The sequence below is a fragment of the Pistacia vera genome, unplaced genomic scaffold (assembly GCF_008641045.1).
Source record: "Pistacia vera cultivar Batoury unplaced genomic scaffold, PisVer_v2 Contig512, whole genome shotgun sequence".
Classification (NCBI taxonomy): domain Eukaryota; kingdom Viridiplantae; phylum Streptophyta; class Magnoliopsida; order Sapindales; family Anacardiaceae; genus Pistacia; species Pistacia vera.
Genome location: NW_022196349.1, coordinates 429134 through 442983, shown reverse-complemented (window position 1 = coordinate 442983; position 13850 = coordinate 429134). Strand labels below are relative to the sequence as shown.

The window sequence follows — 13850 nt, the reverse complement described above, 5'->3', positions numbered from 1 at the left end:
AACAAAACACCCATCTCTCACTGAGCATCTTCCAAATCAATTTAGCAATTATTGATACAATCGCCATGACTATGTTATAGTTACTCAGTATTCACGAACTGCTCATCAACACTTTCAAAGCATTAGAGAAACTAGTATTCGAAGAATAAGATTTAGCAGTTTTCACTACGACCCTAAGCGGGCCAACGCGGCTTGAGCGGCGGTCGAACTCGGTTCCGCCTTCAAAGCCGCTTCATAAGCCATCTTAGCCTCTTCACCCAGCTTCTTAGCCTCGTAGCACTCTCCCAACAAACAAAACACTCTCACGCCGTCACAACCCAGCCTCACGGCTTCATTCAGATCCTCAATTGCCGGGTCAACTCGACCTCGCCGGCTCATCGCAACTTTCACCTCCGCTCTCTTGAATAGTGCATCACCCTTCTCTCCGTCGGTCAAACTTTTGACGGCCGGATTTGAGAGAGCGACGTCAAGCGAGTCGAGAGCCGACGTCTTGAAACCCTGGAGATCCAGCACCAAAGCTTTCAAGATGTGCGATGCGGCGTCCTTAGGGTCTAGAGATATAGCCTTGTCGGCTTCTGCTTCGGCTTGTTTGGCTAATGAGGCGGCGGAAGATGGGGAAGTCTTGGAAGATTTGGCTTGGGCTAAGAGCTGGGCACCGACAACAAAATGGCGCTTTGCTTGAAGATCGGCGCGGTTACGGAAGCGCAGCTTCGTTAAGAACTTCTGTGGGATGTCGTACATAGCTAAGAACATAAACACTGATACTAAAATCAGCACTGCTTGCAGAAGAATATCAGTCCACATCTTTTTTTCAATCCCTAAATTTGGTTTTGAAACGGTGAAGCAGGTTTTTGCTGAATTCGGGGTTTTGATGGGATTTTCAGAAGGGGATCATTGGTTGACCAGGAATTCCGACGAGTGGGACCCAACTAGCGTTCTCTTTTTCAACTTGAAAAGGGCAAACCCTCTAATGGCCAGGTCACGGTTCAACCGGTCCAACCAATTGGACCGTCGGTTGAACCGATAGTTTGACAGGTTTAAAATCTAACAAAAACATCCTTAATAATTACCATCAGATTCTAAAGGTTTGAAATCTAGCAAACACAACCCTGATCAAATGCAAATCGATGATCGATTGGGAGAGCAGCGGCGACACACCAAGGAGGGTAGATCGAATGATAGGGAGGGCGAATCAGCAGCTAGCAAGTAGAGGCATCGCCGAAAAATGGCAGATCGGTGGTAAAGTCACTAGTCGCGGTTGTTTTTTTTTTGTGAGATGACTGGATCTTCGTGAACGACGGCAAGAGAGCTTGGGATAAGGTAGATCGGTGGCTGAGGAAGCCTGTCGATGCTAGAGAAGGCCGATCAATGCCGAGAAATTGAAGAAAAATCTCGCGGCGAAGGTGGACAACAAAACATCACGCTGCGGCTGGAGATGAAGCGTGACAGCACCGGAGAAAGTCAGAACTCAGAAGGTGGTTTCCGACAATAAGGGAAGGTGGAAGGTCGCCGGAAAATGGGAGGTCATTACCGATTTGCATTTGACCAGAAGGTGTGTTTGCTAGATTTGAAACCTTCAGGGACTGATGGTATTAATCAGGGGTGTGTTTGTTATATTTTAAACTTTAAATAGTTAAAAAGAGTGAACCAACCCGGAGAAGGCCCCGAGTCCCAGTCCGATCCAGTTTTTAAAACAGAGCTTGAAACATCGTTTATAGAGTACGGGTTGGAATGTGTTTTAATAACAAACCCGCGGTGAAGTACGGTAAAGTGGCCGAATCCCGGGTTAACCGGTGCATGAAACCAATACTTAAAAGTTTGAAATTCAATAAAACACTGTTGAAAATTACATATAAGTTGAAATCTTTTAAAAAACCTCAAACACATTCATCGACGTCGACAATCCAAGGAAATAGGACTTGTTTTCGACGACAACAATACTTCCCATCACCACGAAAACTCTCCCTTCAACCTCTTGTTCAAAACCTACCTCACCCCTCCCTCATTCGCATCGCCAATCACCAATAATAGCTCGTTGTTGTCTTGATATTTCCAATTGATTCACTCACCGAAAATCACCTCTGTCACCATTTTTCCACTTACCAACCCTTCCTCTTCAAAGTCCCCAACATTTCAACCTTCAATTGTTCACGGATCATCGTCTTAATTTTTAAAGTTTTTGATGAATAGTAAAATTGATAATCCAACTCAATGAAAGCCCAAGTCCTGGTTCAACCGACCAAGTCAAGCTAGGTTTTAAAACACTGGTTGGATGTAGGTTTCTAATAATATGAAAATCATGCTATTTTTAAAGGAAATTAAATTTACTTACCTAGGGTTTCTAAATTTGAAGATTTTTGTTAAGGCCAAAAATATGTTGTTGATCGCATTAAGTTAATATCTTCATCCCTCAACTATTCTTATGTATCTTCGCAGGGATTGTATCAATAATCAATTTATTGATTTAGTTTACAGTACAGAATTCAATAAAAAATATAATAATAATAATAATAATAACATAGTCACTAATTATTAAACCATCAACAAAGGGGAATACAAGAAGCTTTGCCTAGAGGGAATAACTAATTATATGCAAATTATAATTTGCTTATTAAGTCCCGTTATTTTAACAACATTATCATCAAGGGGATGGATATGGAGAACCAGATATACTGATTACAGTCCGGATGCAGAATAAGTATTACAACACATATAAGTAGATCCAAATTTATAAAAACTTCGGATTGAAATTGAGGAACAACTTGCCAGAGAAGGCTGCCAGATAGATATACCTATGTAAACGTAGAGGACCCTGCATTTTTACATTTACAGGCTTCAGTTTTAATAGGGGGTTTTTCTGCCTTCCAAAATGGGTTAGATAAGCAACACATCTACACTGGCCTGTTAGTATAACATAATTTCTAGGGCTTCCTTTGAGCTTCTATGGGTTATTTAAATCTCCCAATCAAGCTTATTTATATTTTAAATATGTGTGATTGTGGCTTCTGTCATTATTGTCCACCCATTTGTATCAACTTGATTGGAGACTTCAACAACTTCTTTAGTGACTCTACTATATTAGCAAAAGATGGGCGTTGAGCAGGTTCACTGTCAAAGACCAGAAATTAGCAACTATCAGAACTCTTTTTCAACTATTTTGAACTTGACCAAAATCTTCAAGTTTAAATTCTACAAAAACAAGACATACAAAGTTTTGCAAGAGTTTGAATGTTCCTTGCTGTTAATTGATGATAATCTTAGCAATGTATAATGTAAGACTACGAGACTTGAGCACACTTACTCAGACCAGCAAGATTCCATGAGGGAAGCCAATACGGGGGATGTGTTCGGTGGGATTGCAAGCCTTCTGTTCTGGAAAGCAACAGCTCCAACTACCTGAAAATTTGCATTGTTATGTTGTATCAATATCAATTTGAAAACAAAATTAAAAAACAATAATAATAAAGCTAGTCGGACACAAATCATTTCACCGTCCACCAGGTGTTGTCTTGTTATAATCATAACTTGGGCAAAATAATGACTTAAACAAAATAATGACACATTAATGATGTAGTTAGAAAGATACACCGAAGAGAAACAAATTATCATGAAGAAGAATAGGAGAAAGAACAAGAAGAGAAACAGCATCATTCAGACTTAGTCAAACACAAATTCCTAATGCTAGTTTATCATACCTGGGCTGGACTAAGCCCATTCCAAGGCTGTTGCATTGTCACAAGTTCCCACAGGATCACTCCAAAACTGTAAACATCAGACTTCTCATTTGAGGGCTCTCCTCGAAGGAATTCTGGAGCCATCCACTCAGGCTGAAAATAAAAGCAACAGAGTTACATGCTGATTGATGTGCTGCGAAGAAAACTTTCAACCTGCAAGATGTTGATGGAAATCTCTGGCTATTCAAGCAGTATGAAAATCAAGCCTACAGTTGACAGGTATAAACATTTGGTAACCATCATCACAAATAAAGGAAATAGATCAATAGTGATAAATGAGATTGTTCTCTCTTCACAATATAAATCAAGCTTATGTTGGGTTCGAATGCATTCCGCTCAAGTAGGAAACCACCAATCCTCAGTTCTGTATTCTGCCATTTCAATACTACAAGATAAGATGATATTACATCACTGAACAACCAACCCGTTACTCCTCTCCGTCAACAAGCAAGACCAGGCATGCTGTCACTCACTCAAAATCAAGTATCCCTATTGGTTATTCGAACAGCAGAACACTTTTTCATATAGATAAATCAAGACATTAGAACCACAACAATCAACCCCAATCTAAAACGATTATCACTCAACTATAGTTCTGGGGTGCACATTGACGTAGGATTAAAGGTGACATTTAGATTACAGAGGACAAGGATGAAAATTTTTGCTAATGACTTTGACACAAACACCTTTTGAACCATATTCACTTATCAGTTAACCTTTTGATAGAGAAAGATACTTACAGTCCCCGCAACAGATTTCGATGATATGAAAGTATTCGCTTTGAATCTGGACAATCCAAAATCACAGACCTGAGAATGAAATACAAGATGAAGTTCCGCACTTAATAAGCCAACCAAAAATTTTTCCCAGAATGTTAGAATTGGGGGAAAAAATTATCATACCTTCACAGTCCAATTTTTGTCAACCAGCAAGTTTGGTGATTTAAGGTCCCAATGAAGTATAGGAGGGTTTAGATTATGAAGATAGTTGAGTCCCTTGGCCTGATTCGAGCACACAACATAAATACAGTATTTTCTAATAGAAAGCATTCCGGCAGTTAGATTAAGACAAAACATTTACAATAATTGTTGCATACCACATCCAATGCCATGCGTAGCCGCCTCCTTTGATCGAGCATTTCCCCTCCAGTTGGCCTATGGATGAGGCGGTATAAACTACCCCTGCTCCACAAAAATCAAGAATCTCAAATGTTTTGGTTCAGAACATATCAAATCAATTTCCATGTAGAAAGCTTAGTTTTTTCACCTTGGCAGATATTCTGTCACAATTGACAGATGAGGACGCTTTGTAACCGCACCCATGAAAAGAACAACATTTGGATGCCGGACACGTTTCATAATCGCAACCTGCAAAATAACGTAAAAATAGCCATACAGAAAGACATTGTTAGAAAAGGGGCTCAAAATCAAATGATTTACTGATAAGCAATGCATACAGTCATGTTCCAGTATGTATATATATTGCACATTCTATAAACTGGCTTTGAAAGTGAAAACTGAAACAAGACGCATTAATGTATTTTGACAGTAGAAACAGGTAACACAACATGCAACAGTTGACAACCTCAGAATGTAGGAATGATCAAAATCACCTTAGGCAAATCAAAACACTTTAACAGTACATACCTCCCTCAAAAACTCCTTCAACTGATCATCGTGAAAATCTTGAACTGTCAATACCTTGACAGCAACGTCCTACATTCAGAGAATGATGAAATACATTAAGAAATCAAGAAAGCAGAACAAAAGGAAAACATAGACAAAATATTTGATAAAACTGCCAAGTGGAGATTTCATATTTCAGTAAGAGATAACTACAGAAGGAAGAAACTTGTCTGTATGAATTAATTATTTTGAAACATTTACATAAGGACCCTGAACAGTAAATAAAAATGGAAAAACCACATAGAGATACAGCATTCATGACTTACATTTTAAAACAGATGTTGACTTGAAAGAAATAATTCAGTTTTGAAGGAACAGTCAATCATTGAAATGGTGAAACATCACAAGGAAACCCCTGAGACCAAGATGTATACGTCCTCAATTTGACAGGATAATGACCGAACTAAATAACTAGCCAACTACCTTCATGGAACAAGAATTGGATTCTGCTTACCTGGTGAAGGGTTAAGCACAAGAATATGCAACTGTCAATTCTTTTTACTGTAGTTAATGTTTATTAGGTTCCCCAGCATAAGACCCATTTATTCTCGTAAGGGGATTCTATCATGTCCCATGAAACTTATTTCATCAGTTCAACCCTACATGTTTGACAAAATATTGCTATAAAGTTTTGACGAAATTTTAACTTTTTGCTGTGAAGTGGAGTCCTTTTTGCACTTCGAGGCTGAGACACTAAAAGGGATTTATAAAGGGTAAAGACTCTGTCATTGCTTAAAGTGACCAGCTACAGATAAGCAATATAGAAAAATCAACAAGCTCACATAAATACAGCACATGGTTAGACATCTTATAGCTCAAAATATCACAGATTCAGTATAGTGATTGCACTCTGCACCAGAATGACAAATCAACTTATCTTCCATAGAACTCTAAATAAAATATGAAATGATAAGGTATGAAATACTAACCGATCCATGCCATTCAGCACGATGCACTGTCCCAAATGAGCCTACAAGGAGCAAAGACAGGCATTGTTCTTCAACGATTGCTCTTTGAGAGAAGCTTAAGATTCACATGCTTCAAAAAAGTAAAGCTATAGTAAATAAGAAAAGAATAGGACATACCAGCACCAACTCGCTCCTTGATATGTAATTCATCCCATCCGATCTCAAGCCAGTCCATTGCAAGAGAAGGCTCCAGATTCAAGTATCTTGCGTTGGTTGTTGCCGGAAATATGCCTCGTTTCTCAAGTTTACTCTCATCCTCTTTAACCGGCTGACTGGACAAGTTTGTTTTAGGTTGCTTGACAACCTTATTTCTAATTGAACTTCCAGACGCAATAATCTCCCTTTTGTATGACTGTATAATAACATTTTTCTCAGCCAGTCCAGGATATTCATTTATCAGCTCCCCAGCAGCAACACCCAAAGCATCAGGGTTCCCTTCCAATTTCAGAGGCACCAGAGATGAATCCTTTTCAGGACTAGCTTGTTCAACAGGAGCATTGATAAAACCCTTTGGACTTTCAAATAAACCAGTATCCTTCAACTGTTGTCCTTCCTCGCTTACTGCAAGAGAGAGAGATCCAGTATTCAGATGGCTACAAGCAGCATTGTCATAACTTGGAGGTTTTTACATCCCACTTTATATAGATTAAAAAACATATAGAAATGCTCTAGAGTAATTTAAAGCCACTGGTAAATCTCATGTGTGCTTTCAATTACTCATAACTTGGAGGTTTTTACATCCCACTTTATATAGATTAAAAACCATAAAAAAAATGTTCTAGAGTAATTTAAAGCCACTGGTAAATCTCGTGTGCTTTCAATTGCACACAGTGTGCATTATCATATGGAAGAAATGAACAATCATCATCAACCACAATAATGCCAGCTAATCTAGTAGAAGCAAAATAATTATGGCAATGCCTCCAGCCCGGTTCATTAAGTTTTTTTAACATTCTTAACTGCGTGAAGTAATAGGAAAAAAAATCCCTATTATACAAAATGTGACATACCTGAGTACAGATGGTTTTCAGGGAAAGTGCTAGAGTTCTTTGAATCCGTATCAGTATACGGTTGTTGGAATTCTTTTAAATGGGAAAATTGAAGCGGAGATGGCATTGAAGAAAAAATTCCTCCGTTAATTGAAGAATCTGGACCATGGACATTTCCCGGTTCCCCAACCAGATCAACTACATACTCCCTGTCAATATTAAAAGTAAGTAAACAACAGAAAGATACCGCTAAAGACATATAATAAAAATAAGACAAAAAAAATGGAGTACTTTGTAAAATCCTCAAACGCATAAAAACTCAACCCATCTTACCCTAGATTCAGTACATGACTTTTTTTAGCTGGCTAAGGTTTTGGTTATATTTAACTTAAAAATGGAAGTTCTCATAAACATTAGGTTTACTCTTTTATCAGTTGTTAGTGATCCTTTTCTCATTTCACGTATTTCATTAACCTAAGCCAAATCATCCTATTGCAATGGTCCAAATCATCTAGAACAAAACATATAACAAAGTTTAGATAATAAATAATGTGATTTAGAACTTTAAAAGGGAATATCAAATTCTGAATCCAATAGCAGCCAAATTAAATTCCAACTAAAACTTCAGCATTTAGTTTGAAAAGGAAGCCAATAACAACAGCTAAAATATTCAACCTTAAAGACTGCCTGTCATCCTCTATTTTAACAAGGCAAGAAGACCTGTGATCTGCTTCACAATACTTGCAACCACGAGCTATCCGACATGGTAAACCTATGCAGTCTGCCAATTTCTGCATATGTGAAAACACATCACCTATTAGTTATCAATGATGATGAAAGACTTTTTCTTTTTTCTGTTTATTAATTAGAACAGTATGGACTCCTTATACCTGCCTTCAAAGGATGATCATGCCATTCTTACACAAATGCACATGCTGACATGCACATCTACATTCACAGATCAAAATTTTTATTTACTTAATTACATTGCAAAAGTGAGTAGCAGTTGTTCACATTAATTTTTTCGCCACTATATATACTCTCATTTAAATCAGGTTAATTTGATAAAATATAAACATCAACCAACTGTATTACCCTCTTTCAGTAATAGTTTTCAGGTGCTGTAAGCTTAGAAAAGAAAAATAATATATATAAGAAAAAAGAAAGGTGTTATGTTTACCTTGAATAAAACTGCTCGATGCCTGCACAGTCCCGTAGTTAGACTGCCAATAGGTATCACTATACACTTACGGTATCTTCTCAATCTCCTGCTAACTAATTTCCAGCGCTTGTGGAGATCACCTTGCTCCAACGGGAAAGTTCCTCTAAAAATTAAACAGATTTGATACCCTGAATATCGAACGAGAAAAACAAAAGATTCAAACATGAAGCAAATTAAGAAGGATTTCCAAACTTACCCCATGCAGATAGCAACAAGTTGGCCAAGTTTCTCCACCAAGACCAAGGTGTTTTCAGAAGCACAATATAATTCCTGAGCTCTGTCTTCAAGCTCCTTGAGGCGGGTGTCACCATGTCTATCAATAAGAACCACTTCCATGGTGGTTTCAGTAGGTTCGATTTCTTGAAGCGACACCAAAGATGGCAGCCGCTTTCCTTCCTCTGAATCGTTGCACATCACCCACAGATGCGGGTTCATCCCCAAAATGTTGTAAAATCCATCGGATATCTTGTCACTGTATGACAAGCAACCACTTACCTGAGAAGCAAAATGGTAGTGAATTACTAAGTAAAACTTAGAAAACCTCGTTATTTAGTTCATATACACAGACACAGAGGAATAGCAGCAATAAAGTATTAATCAAAAACAGGGTTTTTGCCAATAACAAAAAATAGCACACTTTCAAGAGCCTCAGCTATCAAAAAAACTTTCAAGGCTGAGCTATAAATAACGCTAAAAATAAATGGTGAGTTCTTTTTTCCTTTTTAGTACCTAAGGTTATTAGTTTTCTCAGGGAAGGGGAGTATTTATGGTACAGGGGTACTAATTACCCATATCAGACTGCTGCCTTAATCTTTTAAGGGATCATCCAGTGGTTGATAGGAGATAACAAAACTCCGGCAAGGTAGCGTAACTCCCCAGAGTAATTTGGTTACTATGGATGAACTAAAATATTAATGTTAATCTTTACTCAACCCAAGGTTGACCTTCCCAAAAGTTAGGTTAATAGTGTCGGATTAACCTTTGGATCACCCATTATCTGCCGGAAGATGATCAGAGGTTGAGGTGGCGATAAAGTTTGCCCAGCAAGATAGCCTAAGCCAGTTCCTTCAGAACGGTAATGTTACTTGGATATGTTCCCCTCCCAGAAACATAATCATTTCATAATGAGTGTTCCCCTCCCAGAAAGATAATCATTTCATAATGAGTGAGAGTGAGAACATACCCATAGACGGTAAGAGACAGTTTGAGCATCAGCAACCGGGAGGCACTCCTGCAAAATCTCATGCTCACTAACAAGACTTGCTTGCGAAGTAAGCCTGCGAGCCAACGCAAGCTGCAGCATATAACTCTCCTTCGTCCTCTGGGCCAAGCTGTCTTTACTCTCTTCTTCTTCCTCCACCTCCGGTCTAGTCGTGGACATGCGAGTGGACGTGTCCTTAACATCACTAGAAAAAATTCCATCTACAGTAGTCCCAGAAAATAAGCTCCCCGCATAACTGCTCCCAGTACTGGACAACCTCGGCAATGACACCTGGTGATCAAAGTTCCTGTCATCAACGATGACAGTAGTCTCTGTTACAGGTACGGGCGCGGGTGCGGGTACGGATACAGGTACCGGCGCGGACACGGATTCAGGAGTTGGTAACAAGGGCTCACGATCTTCATCACTGAAATATGGCCTTGATTTCACGTGAGAAGATCTCTCTGGTCCCTTTTTCTCTGTCAACCAGTCGCAAAAGGCAGAAAATTGCTGCTTTTTTATTTGAAACTTTTCGTCACCACTCGTGAAGAGATCTGATAGAGCTGAAGTCTTGAAGTTCTTTGTGGTCGTTGAGGATGACTTTCGGTCATTTTCAATGTTAAAAGTTTCTTTCACAGACTTCTTCTCGTGATTCTCTACTACTTGCTTGCTTGAGGATGCATCGGATCCACGATCCGGAAATTGCCTGGGGAAGAAGTAAGTCGTTCTATGAGGCATTTTTCTTCACGAGACTCACGAACTCACTCCACTCACACCCCCACGCACACTATACCACCTACTTGCTCCCACAATTTTCAGCTTTCTCTTCTTCAGTTGATCGTCTTACACCAAATCACACGATACAATAATAATATTAATATTAATAACAATAATAATAATAACGATGATCGGGCTCAAGATACGAAATCAAAAGCACATTCCGCCTTCTTCTGATTCAAACCTGAAACTCTCAAGAACAATAATATAACATAATACAGAAACAACTTCCGAACTGATTGCTTCTTAGAAAACTCGATATATTAAACTCTATATATCCATGAAAAACGTAACTTTGAGAAAAGCTTCCGAACAAAGTACGTAGATTCAGTTGATGTATATATAAAGCATGTGAAGTCGCAAGTTTTGAGACAGTGTGAAAAGGTCTTTACCAGGGAAACCAAAAACAAGCGGCGGTTATGTAATGGAGAGTCAGAGAGTAGAGGAGAGGGAAAGAGAGAGAGCAAATGGTGTGTTAAGTTTTGAGATAGTATTTTAAGCACGAGAGAGAGAGAGAGAGAGTGAAGAGAGGATGAATAGGTGGGAAATTGAAAAAAATATTATACGCGAGAGACGCTATCGGGCGCATAGGCGTGAATGCGCACCTAGAGCACACGTAAAATTTAGTACGAAAGTCTTTGCGCCACGTAAGCATTTGTGGCAGAGATGTACAGGGCGCATCAGGCGTACGTTAGTAAGTTTCTCTAGCCGCAGGTTTTGCGAGGGAATATATTATAAAATTGGAGTTATGTGCAGTTGGGGTAATGGAAATATCGTCATTGGGAAAAAGCGAGAGTCAAAAGACGTAAATACCCTTAATTCCCGTTTCAAATTATGGGTTTGGACCCGTATCTCCTTTCAGTTTGGCTTTTGTCCAACGGCATGTGACAGTTTGCTGTCTCCGCTGTAAAGGGTAGTTTGGATTGGTTTTAGCTAAGACCTTGCTTGTTGCTTCACATTCACTTGGAATGCGTGATGCTGGATATAACTTTAATTTACTCATTTTTCTATTATTCCTAATCTATCCTTGTTTGGATTAAGGTCCTTTATTAAATAAGCTAGAGGTTATATTTAATTTTCTTCTTTGGGTGTGTTTGGCTGACTGTTGGAATATTGAGGGGTGGTCTTACTAAAATTACTGTATGATTGTTTCAATATTTTCCACTATCCTATCCCTATTATTTCTAAAATACATATTTATTTTTTTATTATGAAAATATTATTATATTATATTTAATTATTTTTAAATCTCCTAAATTTATTTATTTAATATTTTAACTAAACACCTTCCAAAAAAAGTTTAAAAATTAACAAAAGCACTCCCACCATCCATATTTATTAGATTCCGACCACTATTGCCCGAAGATGGCTGGAATCTAATATATTGGTGTACTACTGACTAGATCTAGCATGTAATACTCTGATATAGCCTTTTCTAACCAGATCTACGACCAAAGACAACCAGATCTTTGGCCGTAGCTAGTCGTCAATGACGGCCATATAACGACGACCAAACGCAGCTAAATCTAGTCTTTTCCGGTCAGATCTACGATAGATCTAGCTGAAAAAAATCATCTCAGTGCATGACTGGCTATATCCAGTCAATTATGTATCGACACGGCGACTCCGACTACCCTCCGATAGTAGTGCTGACTGCCCATATTTAATAAATAAGTGAAGATATTTTATAATTTTTAATATTTTATTATAGGAATATTTAGTAAATTAACAAACTTAAATAGTGTTTATGTTAATTTTCAAATCTAATCTCACCCAACTTTTACTATTTCAAAAAAACTATTCTCAATGCTAAAATAATCACGTTGTCCTTTTTTTTTTTTTCCTGACCTTCTGCCAGAGAACGACTTGCCCATGTCACTATTAGAAAATTTGCTTTCTTATTTGTGCACAATGATATAATTATAATAATAAAAAACGCGACAAATTTCCAATAAAAGATATTAATTTTATGATAATGTATTATAATAAGTTAATATCTTGATTCCTGAAATTGTTGGTTGTCAGATCATAAAATTTTGTATCTTATATTCGAGTTCTCCATTTGTGTGGAGGAAGATCATCAACGGTAAAAATGTGGAGTTTTACTGAAACTGTATAAAAGTCATGTTCAGCCGGAGTATGACGAGATTGTCGATACATAGGCAGAGAGTCTAGAATGGAATCATCACCTTCAAGCATCTCATCATCGACCTCAGAAACAACGGGTGGTCTAAACGATTCAGGTTGATGGGTCATCAGTTGGGGATAAACATGAGGATGTTGATCAGAAGTATCACTGTCGGAGTCAAAGTCACTTTCAAATAATTCATCAGTCGAAGGTTTATCGACTTCTGATTCTGTTTGGAAGGTAGATAGAGAATCCTGAGAAAGACCCGAGGTGGCAAGACGTTGTCTTTCTGCCATGTCTCTAAAAAAAGAGCTCATAAAATTGGAAGAGATGGGATTTTTTGAAGAGTCAGGATTAGCAAAAGGTTGGCGGTCTTCCATCATTATTATGTGCATTGGAGCCTTATCCTTAGATAAAGGACGATGAGGCTTAGGAGATGGAGGATCTGAGTGACTGGAAGAGAAAGAGTCAGGAATATCAGCAGATGGGGTCTGCGGTCTAGCAGAATACTTTTCTCGCTTCTTTTGTTCTCGTTCCAGCTTGATCTTTTCATCACATTCTTTGCGGAGCTTGGCATATAACTGTTCAGTGTTGTCAAAAGCTTGAAAAGCACCAGAAGGTATATGAGGTGAGACCAACGGTTGGCTAATTTTTGGGAAAGGAGAAAAAGAGGGTTGTGGCTATACTATTGTGGAATCGAAAGGATTTGGTACTAAGGACATTTCAGGGAAAGTCTGTGGTTGTCTGAGTTTTTGCTTAAGATATTCCTGCTGAAGCGATGCCATTTGGGTTTTTAATGACTTCATTTCTGCTTCCTTCTGAAGAAACTGAGCTGAATAGCCATGAGAGCTGATGACAATGTGTATTAATTCCTGATGGAGCTGATAAATCCGGTTTTGGAGATGATCAATTTGTTTTTATAGCCGAGAAATCAGCATAGTTTGGTTCTGAGACTGAGAGTTCACCTGATGAGCTACTAAATCTAGTTTTTATTCAAGTCTGGTCATGATTTTGTTTTGGGTAAAGCATTTTCAGTTTATAATTTATTTGTTTTTTTAAGTGGTACTAAAATAATAAAATGCACTGCAATACGAGTCTTTGTAGCCCAGCAAAGCATCCCAAGTGTTAGACTTAGGCGAGCCAGAA

At 38.3% G+C, this 13850-nt stretch overlaps 2 protein-coding genes across 2 annotated transcripts; both read right to left on the bottom strand.

Moving 5' to 3' along the window:
• Window positions 1-165: 165 nt before the first annotated feature.
• On the bottom strand, window positions 166-804 carry LOC116106334. Its single transcript, XM_031392695.1, has one exon. It carries the CDS (start codon window positions 802-804, stop codon window positions 166-168), a length of 639 nt encoding a protein of 212 aa, XP_031248555.1.
• A 2207-nt stretch (window positions 805-3011) lies between these two features.
• On the bottom strand, window positions 3012-11029 carry LOC116106388 (serine/threonine-protein kinase CTR1-like). The gene is made up of 16 exons (XM_031392756.1): window positions 9782-11029; window positions 8795-9093; window positions 8557-8701; window positions 8052-8167; window positions 7394-7585; window positions 7105-7110; window positions 6505-6944; window positions 6349-6389; window positions 5381-5449; window positions 5001-5101; window positions 4831-4915; window positions 4637-4735; window positions 4475-4543; window positions 3696-3827; window positions 3302-3396; window positions 3012-3108 (listed from the first exon to the last, which is right to left on the bottom strand). Exons 1-16 carry the CDS (start codon window positions 10535-10537, stop codon window positions 3012-3014), a joined length of 2742 nt encoding a protein of 913 aa, XP_031248616.1. The 5' UTR covers window positions 10538-11029.
• Between the last annotated feature and the right edge of the window lie 2821 nt (window positions 11030-13850).

Excerpts from the sequence above, each read along its gene's own strand:
- LOC116106334 (XM_031392695.1), bottom strand. The coding sequence starts at position 804 with ATGTGGACTGATATTCTTCTGCAAGCAGTGCTGATTTTAGTATCAGTG.
- LOC116106388 (XM_031392756.1), bottom strand. The coding sequence starts at position 10,537 with ATGCCTCATAGAACGACTTACTTCTTCCCCAGGCAATTTCCGGATCGT. Across the intron at positions 5,450-6,348 it reads GTGCTGAATGGCATGGATCG|GACGTTGCTGTCAAGGTATT; the intron begins GTTAGTATTTCA and ends CTCTGAATGTAG. Across the intron at positions 3,109-3,301 it reads ATGGAATCTTGCTGGTCTGA|TGAACCTGCTCAACGCCCAT; the intron begins GTAAGTGTGCTC and ends GGTCTTTGACAG.